General features: G+C 46.2%; 1 protein-coding gene across 1 annotated transcript in view; it reads left to right on the forward strand.

The window, feature by feature from the left end:
- The window catches only part of LOC139275505 (E3 ubiquitin/ISG15 ligase TRIM25-like), a 50,058-nt gene that overhangs the window by 2,903 nt on the left and 31,505 nt on the right, over positions 1 to 15,650 (forward strand). The window contains exons 2-5 of the mRNA XM_070892675.1: positions 2,534 to 2,629; positions 3,666 to 3,899; positions 9,369 to 9,391; positions 11,275 to 11,513. Of these exons, the coding sequence (XP_070748776.1) occupies positions 2,534 to 2,629; positions 3,666 to 3,899; positions 9,369 to 9,391; positions 11,275 to 11,513 (592 nt within the window). The remainder of the gene's footprint in view (positions 1 to 2,533; positions 2,630 to 3,665; positions 3,900 to 9,368; positions 9,392 to 11,274; positions 11,514 to 15,650) is intronic.

Here is a 15,650-nt window from a genome sequence, read left to right on the forward strand (position 1 = left end):
TGCCGCGTTCCCCAGATTACATAGAAACATAGAAACATAGAAAATAGGTGCAGGAGCAGGCCATTCAGCCCTTCTAGCCTGCACCGCCATTCAATGAGTTCATGGCTGCTGAACATGAAACTTCAGTACCCCCTTCCTGCTTTCTCGCCATACCCCTTGATCCCCCGAGTAGTAAGGACTTCATCTAACTCCCTTTTGAATATATTTAGTGAATTGGCCTCAACTACTTTCTGTGGTAGAGAATTCCACAGGTTCACCACTCTCTGGGTGAAGATGTTTCTCCTCATCTCGGTCCTAAATGGCTTACCCCTTATCCTTAGACTGTGACCCCTGGTTCTGGACTTCCCCAACATTGGGAACATTCTTCCTGCATCTAACCTGTTTAAACCCGGCAGAATTTTAAACGTTTCTATGAGGTCCCCTCTCATTCTTCTGAACTCCAGTGAATACAAGCCCAGTTGATCCAGTCTTTCTTGATAGGTCAGTCCCACCATCCCGGAAATCAGTCTGGTGAATCTTCGCTGCACTCCCTCAATAGCAAGAATGTCCTTCCTCAAGTTAGGAGACCAAAACTGTACACAATACTCCAGGTGTGGCCTCACCAAGGCCCTGTACAACTGTAGCAACACCTCCCTGCCCCTGTACTCAAATCCCCTCGCTATGAAGGCCAACATGCCATTTGCTTTCTTAACCGCCTGCTGTACCTACATGCCAACCTTCAATGACTGATGTACCATGACACCCAGGTCTCGTTGCACCTTCCCTTTTCCTAATCTGTCACCATTCAGATAATAGTCTGTCTCTCTGTTTTTACCACCAAAGTGGATAACCTCACATTTATCCACATTATACTTCATCTGCCATTCATTTGCCCACTCACCTAACCTATCCAAATCACTCTGCAGCCTCATAGCATCCTCCTCGCAGCTCACACTGCCACCCAACTTAGTGTCATCCGCAAATTTGGAGATACTACATTTAATCCCCTCGTCTAAATCATTAATATACAATGTAAACAGCTGGGGCCCCAGCACAGAACCTTGCGGTACCCCACTAGTCACTGCCTGCCATTCTGAAAAGTCCCCATTTACTCCTACTCTTTGCTTCCTGTCTGACAGCCAGTTCTCAATCCACGTCAGCACACTACCCCCAATCCCATGTGCTTTAACTTTGCACATTAATCTCTTGTGTGGGATCTTGTCGAAAGCCTTCTGAAAGTCCAAATATACCACATCAACTGGTTCTCCTTTGTCCACTTTACTGGAAACATCCTCAAAAAATTCCAGAAGATTTGTCAAGCATGATTTCCCTTTCACAAATCCATGCTGACTTGGACCTATCATGTCACCATTTTCCAAATGCGCTGCTATGACATCCTTAATAATTGATTCCATCATTTTACCCACTACTGAGGTCAGGCTGACCGGTCTATAATTCCCTGTTTTCTCTCTCCCTCCTTTTTTAAAAAGTGGGGTTACATTGGCTACCCTCCACTCGATAGGAACTGATCCAGAGTCAATGGAATGTTGGAAAATGACTGTCAATGCATCCGCTATTTCCAAGGCCACCTCCTTAAGTACTCTGGGATGCAGTCCATCAGGCCCTGGGGATTTATCGGCCTTCAATCCCATCAATTTCCCCAACACAATTTCCCGACTAATAAAGATTTCCCTCAGTTCCTCCTCCTTACTAGACCCTCTGACCCCTTTTATATCTGGAATGTTGTTTGTCTCCTCCTTAGTGAATACCGAACCAAAGTACTTGTTCAATTGGTCTGCCATTTCTTTGTTCCCCGTTATGACTTCCCCTGATTCTGACTGCAGGGGACCTACGTTTGTCTTTACTAACCTTTTTCTCTTTACATACCTATGGAAACTTTTGCAATCCGCCTTAATGTTCCCTGCAAGCTTCTTCTCGTACTCCATTTTCCCTGCCCTAATCAAATCCTTTGTCCTCCTCTGCTGAGTTCTAACTTTCTCCCAGTCCCCGGGTTCGCTGCTATTTCTGGCCAATTTGTATGCCACTTCCTTGGCTTTAATACTATCCCTGATTTCCCTAGATAGCCACGGTTGAGCCACCTTCCCTTTTTTATTTTTACGCCAGACAGGAATGTACAATTGTTGTAATTCATCCATGCGGTCTCTAAATGTCTGCCATCGCCCATCCACAGTCAACCTCTTAAGTATCATTCGCCAATCTATCCTAGCCAATTCATGCCTCATTACAACAGTGACTACACTCCAAAAGTACTTTATTGGCTGTTAAGACATCCGGTGGTTGTGAAAGGCATTATATAAATCCAAGTCTTTCTTTTAGGGTAAAAATATTGTTGCCCTGATTTAATGATCTCCGACTCCCTGGGAGTTTATCTCTCTGCTGGGATCAGGAGGTTATCCCAAATATTTCTGTTCAGTGACCATGAACCGACCATCTCCTGAGCCACTTACTATTCATACCCAGCTGCTACAGACTAATTTTCCATTTAAATTCCTGTTTAGAATCCTAATTTGAAATATTTCAATTGTCTTCATAGGAAGAATTGAAGAGTGAAGTTGAGAACCTTTGGAGAGTTCAGCAGAGTTGTTCCATCAAACAGCAAGACTTGGAGAAATCAGAAGCTGAACTAAAGGTAGAGACAATTGTGTAATGGGATTTCCCTCTAAGTTGAGTAAACACCCAACTTAAAAACAGCCCTTATTAATCAGATTGGTCCTGTTAGATATTCGCAAATGTTCAAAAAATAAACTAAACATCCTTTATTATATAGGGAGCAGCAGACTGCTGGGAGTGTTTTACATAAGAAATAGGAACAGGAGTAGGCCATACGGCCCCTCGAGCCTGCTCCGCCATTCAATAAGGGAGTAAAGGGTTATGGGGAGCAGGCAGGGAAGTGGAGCTGAGTCCATGATCAGATCAGCCATGATCTTACTGAATGGTGGAGCAGGCTCAAGGGACCAAATGGCCTGCTCCTGCTCCTATTTCTTATGCCTGATCTAATCATGGACTCAGCTCCACTTCCCCACCTGCTCCCCATAACCCCTTATCGCTTGTCCCCTGTTTATTTCTATCTTAAATTTATTCAATGTCCCAGCTTGCCCAACTCTCCGAGGCAGCGAATTCCACAGATTCACAACCCTCTGAGAGAAGAAATTTCGCCTCATCTCAGTTTTAAATGGGCGGCCCCTTATTCTAAGATCATGCCCTCGAGTTCTAGTCTCCCCTATCAGTGGAAACATCCTCTCTGCATTCACCTTATTGTGCCCCCTCATAATCTTATACGTTTCGATACGATCACCTCTCATTCTTCTGAACTCCAATGAGTAGAGGCCCAACCTACTCAACCTGTCCTCATAAGTCAACACCCTCATCCCCGGAATCAACCTAGTGAACCTTCTCTGAACTGCCTTACAAGGCTGTGACACATTACAGGGGTTTGTATCACATGACGAGACCCTGGCTCTTGGGGTTTAAATCTTCACCTGAAGCCTGATACACAATGTGTGGGTGTCAGTGTGGATTTATATGGGCTCTTCCTGTTTCTATCACAACGTTGTAATTCTCAGTGTGTACAAAACAAATTGCCCTACACCTATAAAGTGCTTGTGTTCTTAGGGCAACAGTTCTGTGTAAGAGCAGCTTGTAATGAGAGTGGGTTGGATTTTCAGACACGCACCAATGTGCTGAAAGGAAACCTGACGAAGAAGTTCTCTGAAAGGAGGAAACAGTTGGAAGAAGATGAAATGTATGCATTGAAACTGGTTGATGAACAGGAGCTTGGAGTGCTCACACAGATTCGGAGCCATTCTGAAGCATTAAACACGATGATGGAACAGATGAAATTAATTGATCATGAAGCACAGAATCATCTGATACAAGGGGACTGTCTCTCCTTTATTCAGGTACATCTATTTTGTTTTACTATTGTTTATCGCCTGCTCTCCCTCCAATCCTGAAGTCGCTGATATAAATGTAATGCAGTCCCACCGATATTCCATCAAAATCAATTCTTCATGCAAAAGAATGAAAGAAATTTCCTTTGTTTCACATGTTATTGTGTCCTCAGAACATTGCTCAAACACTCCACAAGGCAGGAATTACTTTGTGAAGTACTTTTTGTTATGTAGGTAATTATGTCCCATACAGGAAGGGACATGAATGACCAGTTAATATGGGGTCAGTTTTAATTTCCCGCTGAATGAGAAACAAGCAGCGGCTGGTAGGCTAATGTGGTCTTTACCACATTAGCCTGTCCTCGACCAGGCTAACATGCCCAGTATTGAAGCACTGACCACACTCAATCAGCTTCGCTGGGCAAGCCACATAGTTCGCATGCCAGATACGAGACTCCCTAAGCAAATGCTTTATGCGGAGCTCCTTTATGTTAAACGAGCCAAAGTAGGTCAGCGGAAACGTTATAAGGACACCCACAAAGCCTCCTTGGTAAAGTACAACATCACCACTGACGCCTGGGAGACTCTGGCCGCAGACCACCCGAGGTAGAGAAAGTGCATCCAGGAGGGCGTTGAGCTCTTTGAGTCTCAACGCAAGGAGCATGAAGAGGCCTGGCGCAGGCAGCGGAAGGAGTGCGTGGCAAACCAGCCCCACCGACCCCTTCCCCCGACGGATGTCTGTCTCACCTGTAACAGGGTCTGTAGCTCTCGTATCGGGCTGTTCAGCCATCAAAAAACTCACTTTGGGAGTGGAAGCAAGTCCTCCTCGATTCCGAGGGACTGCCTATGATTATGAATGTGGTCTTTAAATAAGAAAATCAAGCAAGACGTTAAATGGGTGGATGACCCATTCTGTTCAGCAGAAACACTTACAATATGTTTTCGGTGGTATAGTTTGATGGAGCAATGTTGGCTAGCACACCAGGAGAACTCCCTGTTGTTCTTCAAACAGTGCCACAGAATCTTTTACACTCGCCTGAAAAGCAAGCATGACCTCACTTGAGCACCTCTTTTGAAGAATTGCATTCAATATAAAATTGTGAACAGGAGGAGGCCATTCAGCTCCTTCACCCTGCTCCACCATTCAGTGTGATCATGACTGATCTACACTTCAACTCTATTTTCCAGCCTTTGCTTCCTATCCCTTGGTACCCTTACCCAACAAATATCGATTGATCTCAGTCTTGAAAGTTCCAATTGTCTCAACAGCCTTTTGGGAGAGTTCCAGATTTTCACTAACCCTTGTATGAACAAGTGTTTCCAAATTTCCCTCCTTAATGGCCTTGCTCAAACTTTAAGATCATGCCCCCTTGTTCTTGATTCAACCGTGTCAACATTTTAAACATCTCGATCAGATAAGAAGATCGTCTCTATCTTCAATACTCAAGGGAATAAAAACCAAACATTATGCAAACTGTCCTCTTAATTTAACCCTCTAAGCCCCAGTATCGTTTGGGTGAATCTGCACTGCACCTCCTCCAAGGCCAATAGTTCCTTCGGAGATGTGGTGCCCAGAACCGAACATTGTACTCCAGATGGGGTTTGACCAAAGCTCTGTACAACTACACATAATTTCATCCCCTTTGTATTGCAGCCCCCTTAGAGCATCAGCATAGATTTTGTGCTGATGTCCTAGAGCTGGGCTTGAATTTGTGACCCAAGCCACAGAGTGCTACCAACAGAAGGTTGTGGGTTCAAGTCCCAAATCCAGCAACTTGAGCACAAAAATCTAGGCCGACACTCCAGTGCAGTGCTGAGGGAGTACTGCACTGTTGGGAGGTGCCGTCTTTCGGATGAGACGTTAAACTGTGCTTTCTCAGGCTGACATAAAAGATCCCATGGCACGATTTCGAAGAAGAGCACGGGAGTTATCCCCAGTGTCCTGGCCATTATTAATCCTTCAATCAACATAACAAAAAAAAGGGCATGGTGTTTGTGTCGATGGATGAAGATGATAGCTTTCATCTTCCCAACGTTTATCGGGAGGAAATTGTGACACTTCCAAGCAATCTGATAGCACTGAAGAGGTTGAGAGAGGTGCTAGAGAGGTAGATCTGGGTGTCATCACCATACAGATGGAAGCTGACACCATGGCTGTGAATGATATCACCAAGGGGCAGCATGTAAATAAAGAACAAGAGGACAAGGAAGGATCCTTGGAGAAATCCCAAGAACACAAGAAATAGGAGCAGGAATAGGCTATTTGAGCCAGCTGCATCATTTAATAAGATCACAGCTGATCTGATCATGGACTCAGTTCCACTTCCCTGCCCACTCCCCATAACCCTTTATTCCCTTATCGCTCAAAAATTTGTGTATCTCCACTATAAATATATTCAATGACCCAGCCTCCACAGCTCTCTGGGGCAGAGAATTCTACAGATTTACAACGCTCTGAGAGAAGAAATTCCTCCTCATCTCAGTTTTAAATGGGTGGCCCTTTATTCTGAGACTATGCCCCCTAGTTTTAGTTTCTCCTACGAGTGGAAATATCCTCTCTGCATCCAACTTGTCGAGTCCTCTCATTATCTTCTATGTTTCGATAAGATCACCTCTCATTCTTCTGAACTCCAATGAATATAGTCCCAACCTACTCTTTTCATAAGTCAACCCCCTCATCTCCGGAATCAACCTGGTGAACCTACTCTGAACAGCCTCCAATGCAAGTATATCCTTTCTGAAATATAGAGACCAAAACTGTTGCAGTATTCCAGGTGTGGCCTCACCAATACCCTGTACAGTTGTAGCAGGACATCCCTGCTTTTATACTCTATCCTCCTTGCAATAATGGCCAACATTCCATTTGCCTTCCTGATTCCTTGCTGTACCTGCATACTATCCTTTTGTGTTTCATGCACAAGGACCTTGAGGTCCCTCAGTACTGAAGCACTTTGCCATTTTTCTCCATTTAAATTATAATTTGCTTTTCTATTTTTTCTACCAAAGTGGATAACCTCACATTTTCTGCATTATACTCCAGCTGCCAAATGTTTGCCCACTCACTTAGCCTGTCTATATCTCTTTGCAGATTTTTTGTGTCCTCACAATTTGCTATCCCACCAATCATTGTATCATCAGCAAACTTGGCTGCATTACACTCGGTTCCTTCATCCAAGTCATTAATATAAATTGTAAATAGTTGGGGTCCCAGCACTGATCCCTGTGGCACCCCAATAGGCACTGTTTGCCATTTGGAAAATGATCCATTTATCCCGACTCTCTATTTTCTGTTAGTTAGCTAATCCTCTATCCATGGTAATATATTACCCCCAACCCCGTGAACTTTTATCTTGTGCAGTAACCTTTTATGTGGCACCTTAACAAAGTGACAGTGTGGGGTGGGAAGAAAAGCCATTGGCGGAAATGTTGTGGCTACAATTAAATAGGGAAGAGTTTGACCAAGTGAGGGGAGTCCCATAGAACTGGACAATGAAAGAGAGACATTGGAGGAGGATGTTGTGGTCGAATATGTCAAAGACTGCAGAGATGTTGAGGAGGAATAATGCATCGCAGTCGCACAGAAAAGTAAAATACTACAGATGCTAGAAATCTGAAATAAAAACAGAGATTGCTGGAAACACTCAGCAGGTCATGCAGCGCCTGTGGAGAGAGAAACAGGGTTAACGTTTCAGGTCAATGACCTTTCATCAGAACTGGAAAAAGTTGGAGATGTAACAGGTTTTAAGCAGGTGCAGGGTGTAAGGTTCTGCAAAACCAACCACGGAGACATGTGGCAGGGAGAATGGGAAGATGCCATATTTAAAATGACCAACTGCAACCAACAGCCTATAAACCGCGGAGGATGATGGGACTCAGGCCACCCTGTACAGTAACAGACAGTGTTGCAGGGGCACGGAACCGGACGGGGGATGAGCCAGCTACCATAAGGGGGAAGAGTGTACATTCGGTTCTTCCAGGAAAATGGATACAAGGCAACTTTATATTTTAAAAGGACATTTCTCCAGCTTTTCGTGTAAAACCCTCACAGACGAGGCAACATGTCCAGGCAAAACCCCCCAGTAATACACAAGGCAACACAAAGGGTGTCAGTTTGAATAATTAAACAAAGGCCCACAGGTCTGATGCAATTATCTTGGCCAGCCCAGACAGAGTGGCACCTCTGTCGAGATAGTGAACAATCATCTTCATTCACCCCATCAGCGAGCGACAGGATACAGGAGGTGTGGCTAATCTCCCATTCCAGACAGATCGATACACATCGAACTGCCATTCACACCCCAGTTTATTCAAGGAAGACCCAAGACAATGATATGCAGTTTTGGCGCGAAGATGAACAGTCTATAAGAAAAGTTGCAAAAACACACAAAGAGGTCGGAGGGGTTGGGAGCTGTAGAGTTGAGTTAAGAAGCTGGGAGTCAGTTTTTGTTGTGGTTGAGTTGAGTTAAAGGGGAGTTGAGTCAGCTCTTCATAGGGCCCTCGCTCTGGGGAAGGTGTGCTTAACTCCAGCAGCGTTTTGCTTAGGAGCCAACCGAGAGGCAAATAGAAGAAACCGATGCAACATCGAGGAGGAAAACCGAACCGACCAACAACGTAAAACCCACCCTAGAGGGACCCCGAGCTGAAATAAGTGCCCCCAGAATCCCGGAGTTGATAGGATTGTAAGTATAGCCCAAACCCCCTCACAGACTCAATTTAGGATAGGAATTGGTAAGAAGGGTGGAAGTGGGAGGTGGGGTTGTGCGTGGATGGAATGTTTCAACCTCTTATCTTCCTCTTCCTTGTTGCGACAAATTTTCGTGTTGTTGAGTGAGATTGTGCCATTACTGCTATTTACGACCTCTTCCTATGCCCTCTATCTTGGTGTTTACTATTCTAAGTATACAACATTAGCCATTTTGTACTCTTACCCACTGTGTCTGGTGCCTCGTTACTCACCCACCCTCATAAATCGAACGTATAGAACCTCAGGGGAGTGTGGATTCGAACCCACACCCCAAACTCCCCTTACAAGGGGTAGGGAAAGGGGGGGTGGCAGGAAAGAAGAAAAGGGAAGGTCTGCGATAGGATGGAAGGCAGGAGAGATTAAATGGCATAAGGTAGGATTCTACCAACAAAAGGAAATGGTAATGGAACGAGTAAAGAAACAAACGATCAGTCTAGGAGAGGTGTAAATGGGCTGAATGGCCTTTCCTGTCTACGACCACCTGCTGATGAACAAGGCTGGTGCTGAGGCTGAACGATTCGCACATCGCTGCTTTCCCAGCATTGATGCTGTTACCACACAACTGCCCACAGAATGTCCCATGGAGAAAAGTTCCATTATTCAGTTACTGTGACTCACTCTCCCTGCTCTCACACACTCAGCTCTTTACTCTGAATCCCAATCCCTTTCGCTTTATTCCACAGTGTGTCGGCCTGTTAATTCAATGCTTTGATCTCCTCTCTTTCTCTTTACAGGATTCTAAGGAGCTCCTTTCCAGGTAAGTTTCTTTCAGTCGTACAGTAAGTGCTGATGCTAGGAAAGCTTCCTTAGTATCTGGGAGAAGAGTTAAAGATTGGGTGACCATACCGTAAACCTTCCACGATAATGTATTTCGAATTGCTGATAATACCGCAGATTTAAAGTGTCGTTACTGTCGGCAGCCTTTAGGGAAATGTGAGTGACGTGGGTCTTTCACTTGTCTCTCACACATCTCAGTAACTTGCTATCTTCAGTAAGTAAAAGGGAAACTTGCAGCGACTTCCATTTATGTAGCACCTTATCACACCTTCAGGACATCGCGCTGTGGCTCAGTTGGTCGTGTGTTGTTTGAGTATGAAATGCGTGTGCCCCACGTATGAAATGAGTGTGAAATGCTGGACAAGGAAGCAGCCCTTTAACCATATAAAATAGACTCACCTTTGGTGCAGCACTGAGGGAGTACTGCATTGTCAGAGGTATCAGGGTCGAAATTGCCCTGCTTTGCGTCTCCCGTTAGTGCCTTTGGGGGTGCTAGCGTTGAGCAAAACAGTTTTGGCCCGGGCGGGAAAATGCTATCGGCTCCTGCGAAATTGTGCGGCAGTTAGTGGAGGCACTGCCAGGGTAGCACCCCGGGCTGTCACACAACCAGTCATGACGACATCGCCATGCGCGCCAACCCCTTTCCGTCCCGTGGTGAATATTGCCCTGCGTCCCGCAAGGCTGGTATGAGCGATATCAGCACCAGCCTTGTGCATCATGAACCAGGCTGACCTCCGCTCGCGGGGGGGGCGGGGGGGGGGGGGGCCGGGCGGAATTTGAACGGGAGGTGGGGAGCGTCCCGCGTCACCAACTTGGCGGTTTTACCAACTCACCGGTTGGCCCAACTTCAGCCTCCCCAGCGTGGTCCGGGCCGCCATCTTGCAGCCCGGCACTCCGTTTTGGGTGCCGGGCTGCGGCTACGGTGCCAGGCCACCCTGGTGGGCCAGTGGAGGTCATCAGAGGACCGGCAGAGTGCGCAGCGGCCCTCCCCTTTAACCATTGGGGAGGCCATGGATGGGTTTGAAAATAAGGATGAGAATTTTAAAATTGAGGCTTTGCTGGATCGATTGCCAATGTCGGTTAGCAAGCACAGGGGTGATGGGTGAACGGCACTTGGTGTGAGTTCGGACACGGACAGCTGAGTTTTGGATCAGGTCAAGTTTATGAAAGATGGGAGGCCGACCTTAAGAGCACTGCAATAGTTAAGTCTAGAGGTAACAAAGACATAGGTGAGGGTTTCAGCGGCAGATGAGCTAAGGCAGGTGTGGAGTCGGGCGATGGTGCGGAGGCAGCTTTGGTGATGGAGCGGATCTGTGGCCAGAAGCTCATCTCAGTGTCAAATACGGCAGTCAGGTTGCGAATGGTGTGGTGAGCCTCAGACAGTTGCCTGGGAGAAGGAAGAAGTCGGTGGTCAGGGAGCGGAGTTTGTGGTGGGGACCGAAGACAATGGCTTCGATCTTCCCAATACTGAGGGAATTTCTGCACATCCAGTACTTACTTCACACAGTTGTGTAGTGGGAAACGGGCGGTGTATATATCGGACTCCTGCGAAAGTTTTTCACCCCCGATGACTCTCATACAGAGTGACTGAAGTGGAATGCAGCTTTGAAAATCCCGAAGGGAGCTGAAACAGCAGCAAACCAGGATCTGACTGTGTGTGTGTGTGTGTGTGTGTGTGTGTGTGTGTGGAGATCACTGTGACTGCAAGGATAGCTGCAAATCCCTGGATTCTGACCTTTTCAGGATGATTTGCTGGTAGATTTCAGGAGCAAGATTAGCCGTTGCGGCGATCACTCATTAACACTTGGATTTCTATCTGGAAACTTTCCACGGATTAAACCATTGTTTCCTCTTTCATCACAGAGTTATTGAGACTCAGAATGTCACATACCCGGATGCTCCAGAGCTCACCCTGAACCTATCCAATGTATCTCAACTTCTTGAAAAGTGGATGGAGGATTCTAAAAAGTACCACTTGGCCATCGGGGAAGTGATACAAACGTACGAACATACGAAATCCACGGGCAGGACTGGGCCAGCTGATCCATCGCCGAAACCCTGCACACAGAGCAGCCCGTCAATCTCACTCCTTGTACGAACAAGTAAGAAAGTGCAGCTTTCATCTAGTATAAGGAACTGACATCACGTTTCTTTAGTTGTGTTCGGAGTTCACGGGACTGTGAGAACAGTAGCATAGTGGTTATGTTACTGGACTAGTAACCCAGAGGCCTGGACTAATAATCTGAAGTACGTGAGTTCAAATCCTACCATGAGGGATTTAAATTCAGTTAATTAAATGAAATCTCGACTTAAAAAGCTAGTATCAGTAATGGTTAAAAACCCATCTGGTTCATTGATGCCCTTCAGCGAAGGAAATCTGCCATCCTTACCTTGAGCCCAAGTTTCCACACGATAAAAAACGGGCGCCCCTCCGAGCTGGGTGCCCGTTTTTCGCGCCTAAAAAAAACCGCGCTATTCTCGAGCGCCCTGCAGCTCCTTGTCTGCCTGGCGCGGCGCCCAGGGGGGGCGGAGCCTACACTCGCGCCGATTTTGTAAGTGGGAGGGGGCGGGTACCATTTAAATTAGTTTTTTTTCCTGCTGGCAACGCTGGAGCATGCGCGTGCGCGTTGGAGCGTTCGCGCATGCTCAGTGTGAAGGAAACATTGGCACTCGGCCATTTTTGTAGTTCTTTGTAGCTGCTTAATTTTTGAACATTTTTTAATAAAAGCACATCGCCATCAGCACATCAGCACCGAGGCTTCCTGCAGCAGTGAGAAGGCTGCAGGAAGCCTCAGAAAGTTCAGGCAGCCGTTTCCCTCCCCACTCCCGCCCGCCGTCGGGTACGAACGGAACGGCTCCCCCCCCCCCGCGGGAACAAACGGAACGGCTCCCCCCCTCCCCCCCCCCGCGGGACCGAACGGAACGGCTCCCCCCCTCCCCCCCCCCCCGCGGGACCGAACGGAACGGCTCCCCCCCTCCCCCCCCCCGCGGGACCGAACGGAACGGCTCCCCCCCTCCCCCCCCCGCGGGACCGAACGGAACAGCTCCCCCCCTCCCCCCCCGCGGGACCGAACGATGGCTGAAGCACTTTCACACAGGCAGGAAGATGGTTTATTTAATCTTTTCTTTGCTTATAAATGTTTATTCAGGTTGGATTTATTTGTATAATATTTGTAGAAGTATAAATAAGGATTTATTATAGAATTTAATGACTTCCCTTCCCCCCCCCCCTCGTTCTGGACGCCTAATTTGTAACCTGTGCCTGATTTTTTAATGTGTAGAACAGGTTTTTTCAGTTCGACAAAAATATTCACTTGCTCCATTCTAAGTTAGTTTGGAGTACGTTTTCACTGTGGAAACTTTCAAATCAGGCGTCAGTGGCCGGACACGCCCCCTTTTGAAGAAAAAATTCTGTTCCAAAGTGGAACTGTACTACCTGCCTAGAACTGCAGAAAAAAAAATGTGGAGAATTGCGATTTCTAAGATAGTCCGTTCTCCACCAGTTGCTCCTAAAAATCAGGCGCAAATCATGTGGAAACTTGGGCCCCTAGTCTGGGCCTGTATGTGACTCCAGACCCACAGCAATGTAGTTGACTCTTAACTGCCCTCTGAAATGGCCCAGTAAGCCACTCAGTTGTTCGAAACCACTGTGACAACGTCAGTACTATGGGAGTAACTTCACCACACGGACTGCAGCGGTTCAAGTAGGCGGCTCAGCACCACCTTCTCGAGGGCAATTAGGTATGGGCAATAAATGCCGGCCTTGTCAGCGATGCCCACATCCTAGGAACAAATGGAAAAAAACCTGAAAATATCCAAGAAAACTTCAGGGAAATTACAAACTGTGCAGATATACACTTAAGCCACAAATCTGAGAACATAATATGCGGAATGAGAAAAGTGTATTCATCCCATCAAGCCCAATCCTCACACAGATAATCTTCAATCTACCCTATCATAAGCACTACCAAACCCATTCAATCTCCTGAATAAAGTGTAATGTATGTATGCCTGGGTTTACCATGGGGAGCGACCGTCAGAGGTCACTGGGCCACAGACACACACGTGCAGCCCTTGTATATAAAGAAAGCCTCCATGTTTAATCCTTACTTTGAGAGCTAATAAAGTAGAGTCAGGTCGCACCTGATTGAGTTCACGGTGCTAAGCCTATTGAGTTATTGCATACGCAACATAAATATTCCTTGATTTCCACAGATCATGACTAAGTTCATATTTATCTGTCCTCACATCATCACTGTTTATCTCTGTCCCACTGCCTTCCAGACACTCCAGCATCCTACCCACCCTACTCTCAGACACACTAGAAACAATTGTGCCAAATTGAGTGTTTGACCCAGTCCATCCCTGTGCTTATTATCTTTAGTCCTTTGTCAATCGGTTATTTAATGCTTTATTCTTGAGGCTGTGGCAAGGAGTCCTGAATCCTGTGCTGACTAGTAGCAGGCACCAGGATGAAAGGTGTAACCAAAGAAGTTTTAGTGATGGAGAGCAGGACCCGATAATGTTTTATGTGATCCAGCCATAACTGGTGATGGGTGCTTAAACCAGTTGTCCACCAAAGACAGTTAAGTCTACAGCCCTTGGACTTAAGGGAGAAGGGAGGAGAGATAAGAGGTATTCCAGGGGGAATGACTAGGGTGAGAGAATGTAATGGTTTTAGTGGGGACAAGAACATCAAAGGTGGTGGAGAGGGTGTGATTTGGCAATTCAGTAGCTGCAGAAATATCATGAAAAATTGTAGGTGAAAGACTAGATAGTTGGGAATTTGGAAGTGCAGACTTGAGGGAGCATTTTTCCAGGGACAGACAGATTAAGTAGGGTTGGGAGAGGGAAGGGGAATATGGGTAGAGAGTGATATAAGGAAATGATCAGAGATTGCCTTATCAATGATAGTTACTGAGTGAGTAGCGAGGTCACATGCGATGACAAGATTGAGGGGATGGCCATGTAGGAGAGTTTATAAGAAAGGAGAGATTAAGGGAGGAAAGGAGGACAGTGAGGAGAGAGAACAAGAATCATGAAGGGGTCTTCAAAATCATGAGGGTTCTAGACTAGATCAAGAGAAACTGTTCCCATTGGCAGAAGGGTCGAGAACCAGAGGTCACAGATTTTAAGGTGATTGGCAAAAGAACCAAAGGTGACATGAGCAAAAACTTTTTTACGCAGCGAGTGGTGAGGATCTGAAATTCACTGCATGAAAAGGCAGACTCAATTGTGGCTTTCAAAAGAGAATTGGATAAGTACCTGCAGGAAATAAATTTGAAGAGTTACGGAGAAAGGGAGGGGGAGTGGGACTAGCTAAAGGGCTCGCATCGGCAGAGGCTCAATGGACCAAATGGCCTCCTTCTGTGCTGTAACCATTCTATGATTCTAAGCGTTGAGCGCACATTTTGAAGGGAAATGCGGAGAGGAGCAATGATAGTTGATTTACTGGTCAGAGCAGGGAGGGACTGGAAGGAGGTTGGCAAGATTAGTCTGCAGCAAGCACGCACGGAGAAAATACGGTAGGGCAATTGGGGTTGCTACTCATTAGGAGACAGGGACAAGTGCCTCGGTGAGCATTCCAGAGGAATTGGGGTTTGTGAGGGAAGAGTACTCAAGGGTAGAGAAAATAAAAGAGGCATGATGTCAGGAGGGGTAAAGGAAACAGGTCCGCATCGGCAGGCAAAATGAGCACTCGCATTGACCTGGGAAACAAAGTTACACAGACACGGTAACATGTTAATTCGAGAGCACAGGGAGTGGAGATGAGACAACAAGTTAGAAAAACTAGATTAAAAGTCAGAGGTCTGATAAAGTTGATGATTGGTGCATCAGCGATGTATTGATGTCCAGATGTCGAGATAGGTGAGTGAGACCAGGGGTTATTTGACGGGCAGAGCATTTAGGTGTCAATTCCAGTAATTGAAAAGTTTCTTGTGACAATATTAGAACCCAATTTTCCACACAGAGTTAAGTCAGTCTCTGGTGCCTGTGGATGGATCTCCCAGGAATCACTGATTGATAAAATTAAAAATCACAGTGATGAAACTCCCATTTTTCTTCTGTCAAACTGAGAATCAGAATCAATTATATTGATAGATTTCAAAATAATTGTACTTAATTATAAGAACATAAAAAATAGGAGCAGGAGTAGGCCATTTGGCCCCTGGAACCTGCTCTGCCATTCAATAAGATCATGGCTGATCTGATCATGGACTCAGCTCCACTTCCCTGCT

This window comes from Pristiophorus japonicus, chromosome 11 (genome assembly GCF_044704955.1).
Source record: "Pristiophorus japonicus isolate sPriJap1 chromosome 11, sPriJap1.hap1, whole genome shotgun sequence".
NCBI classification, from domain to species: Eukaryota; Metazoa; Chordata; class Chondrichthyes; family Pristiophoridae; genus Pristiophorus; species Pristiophorus japonicus.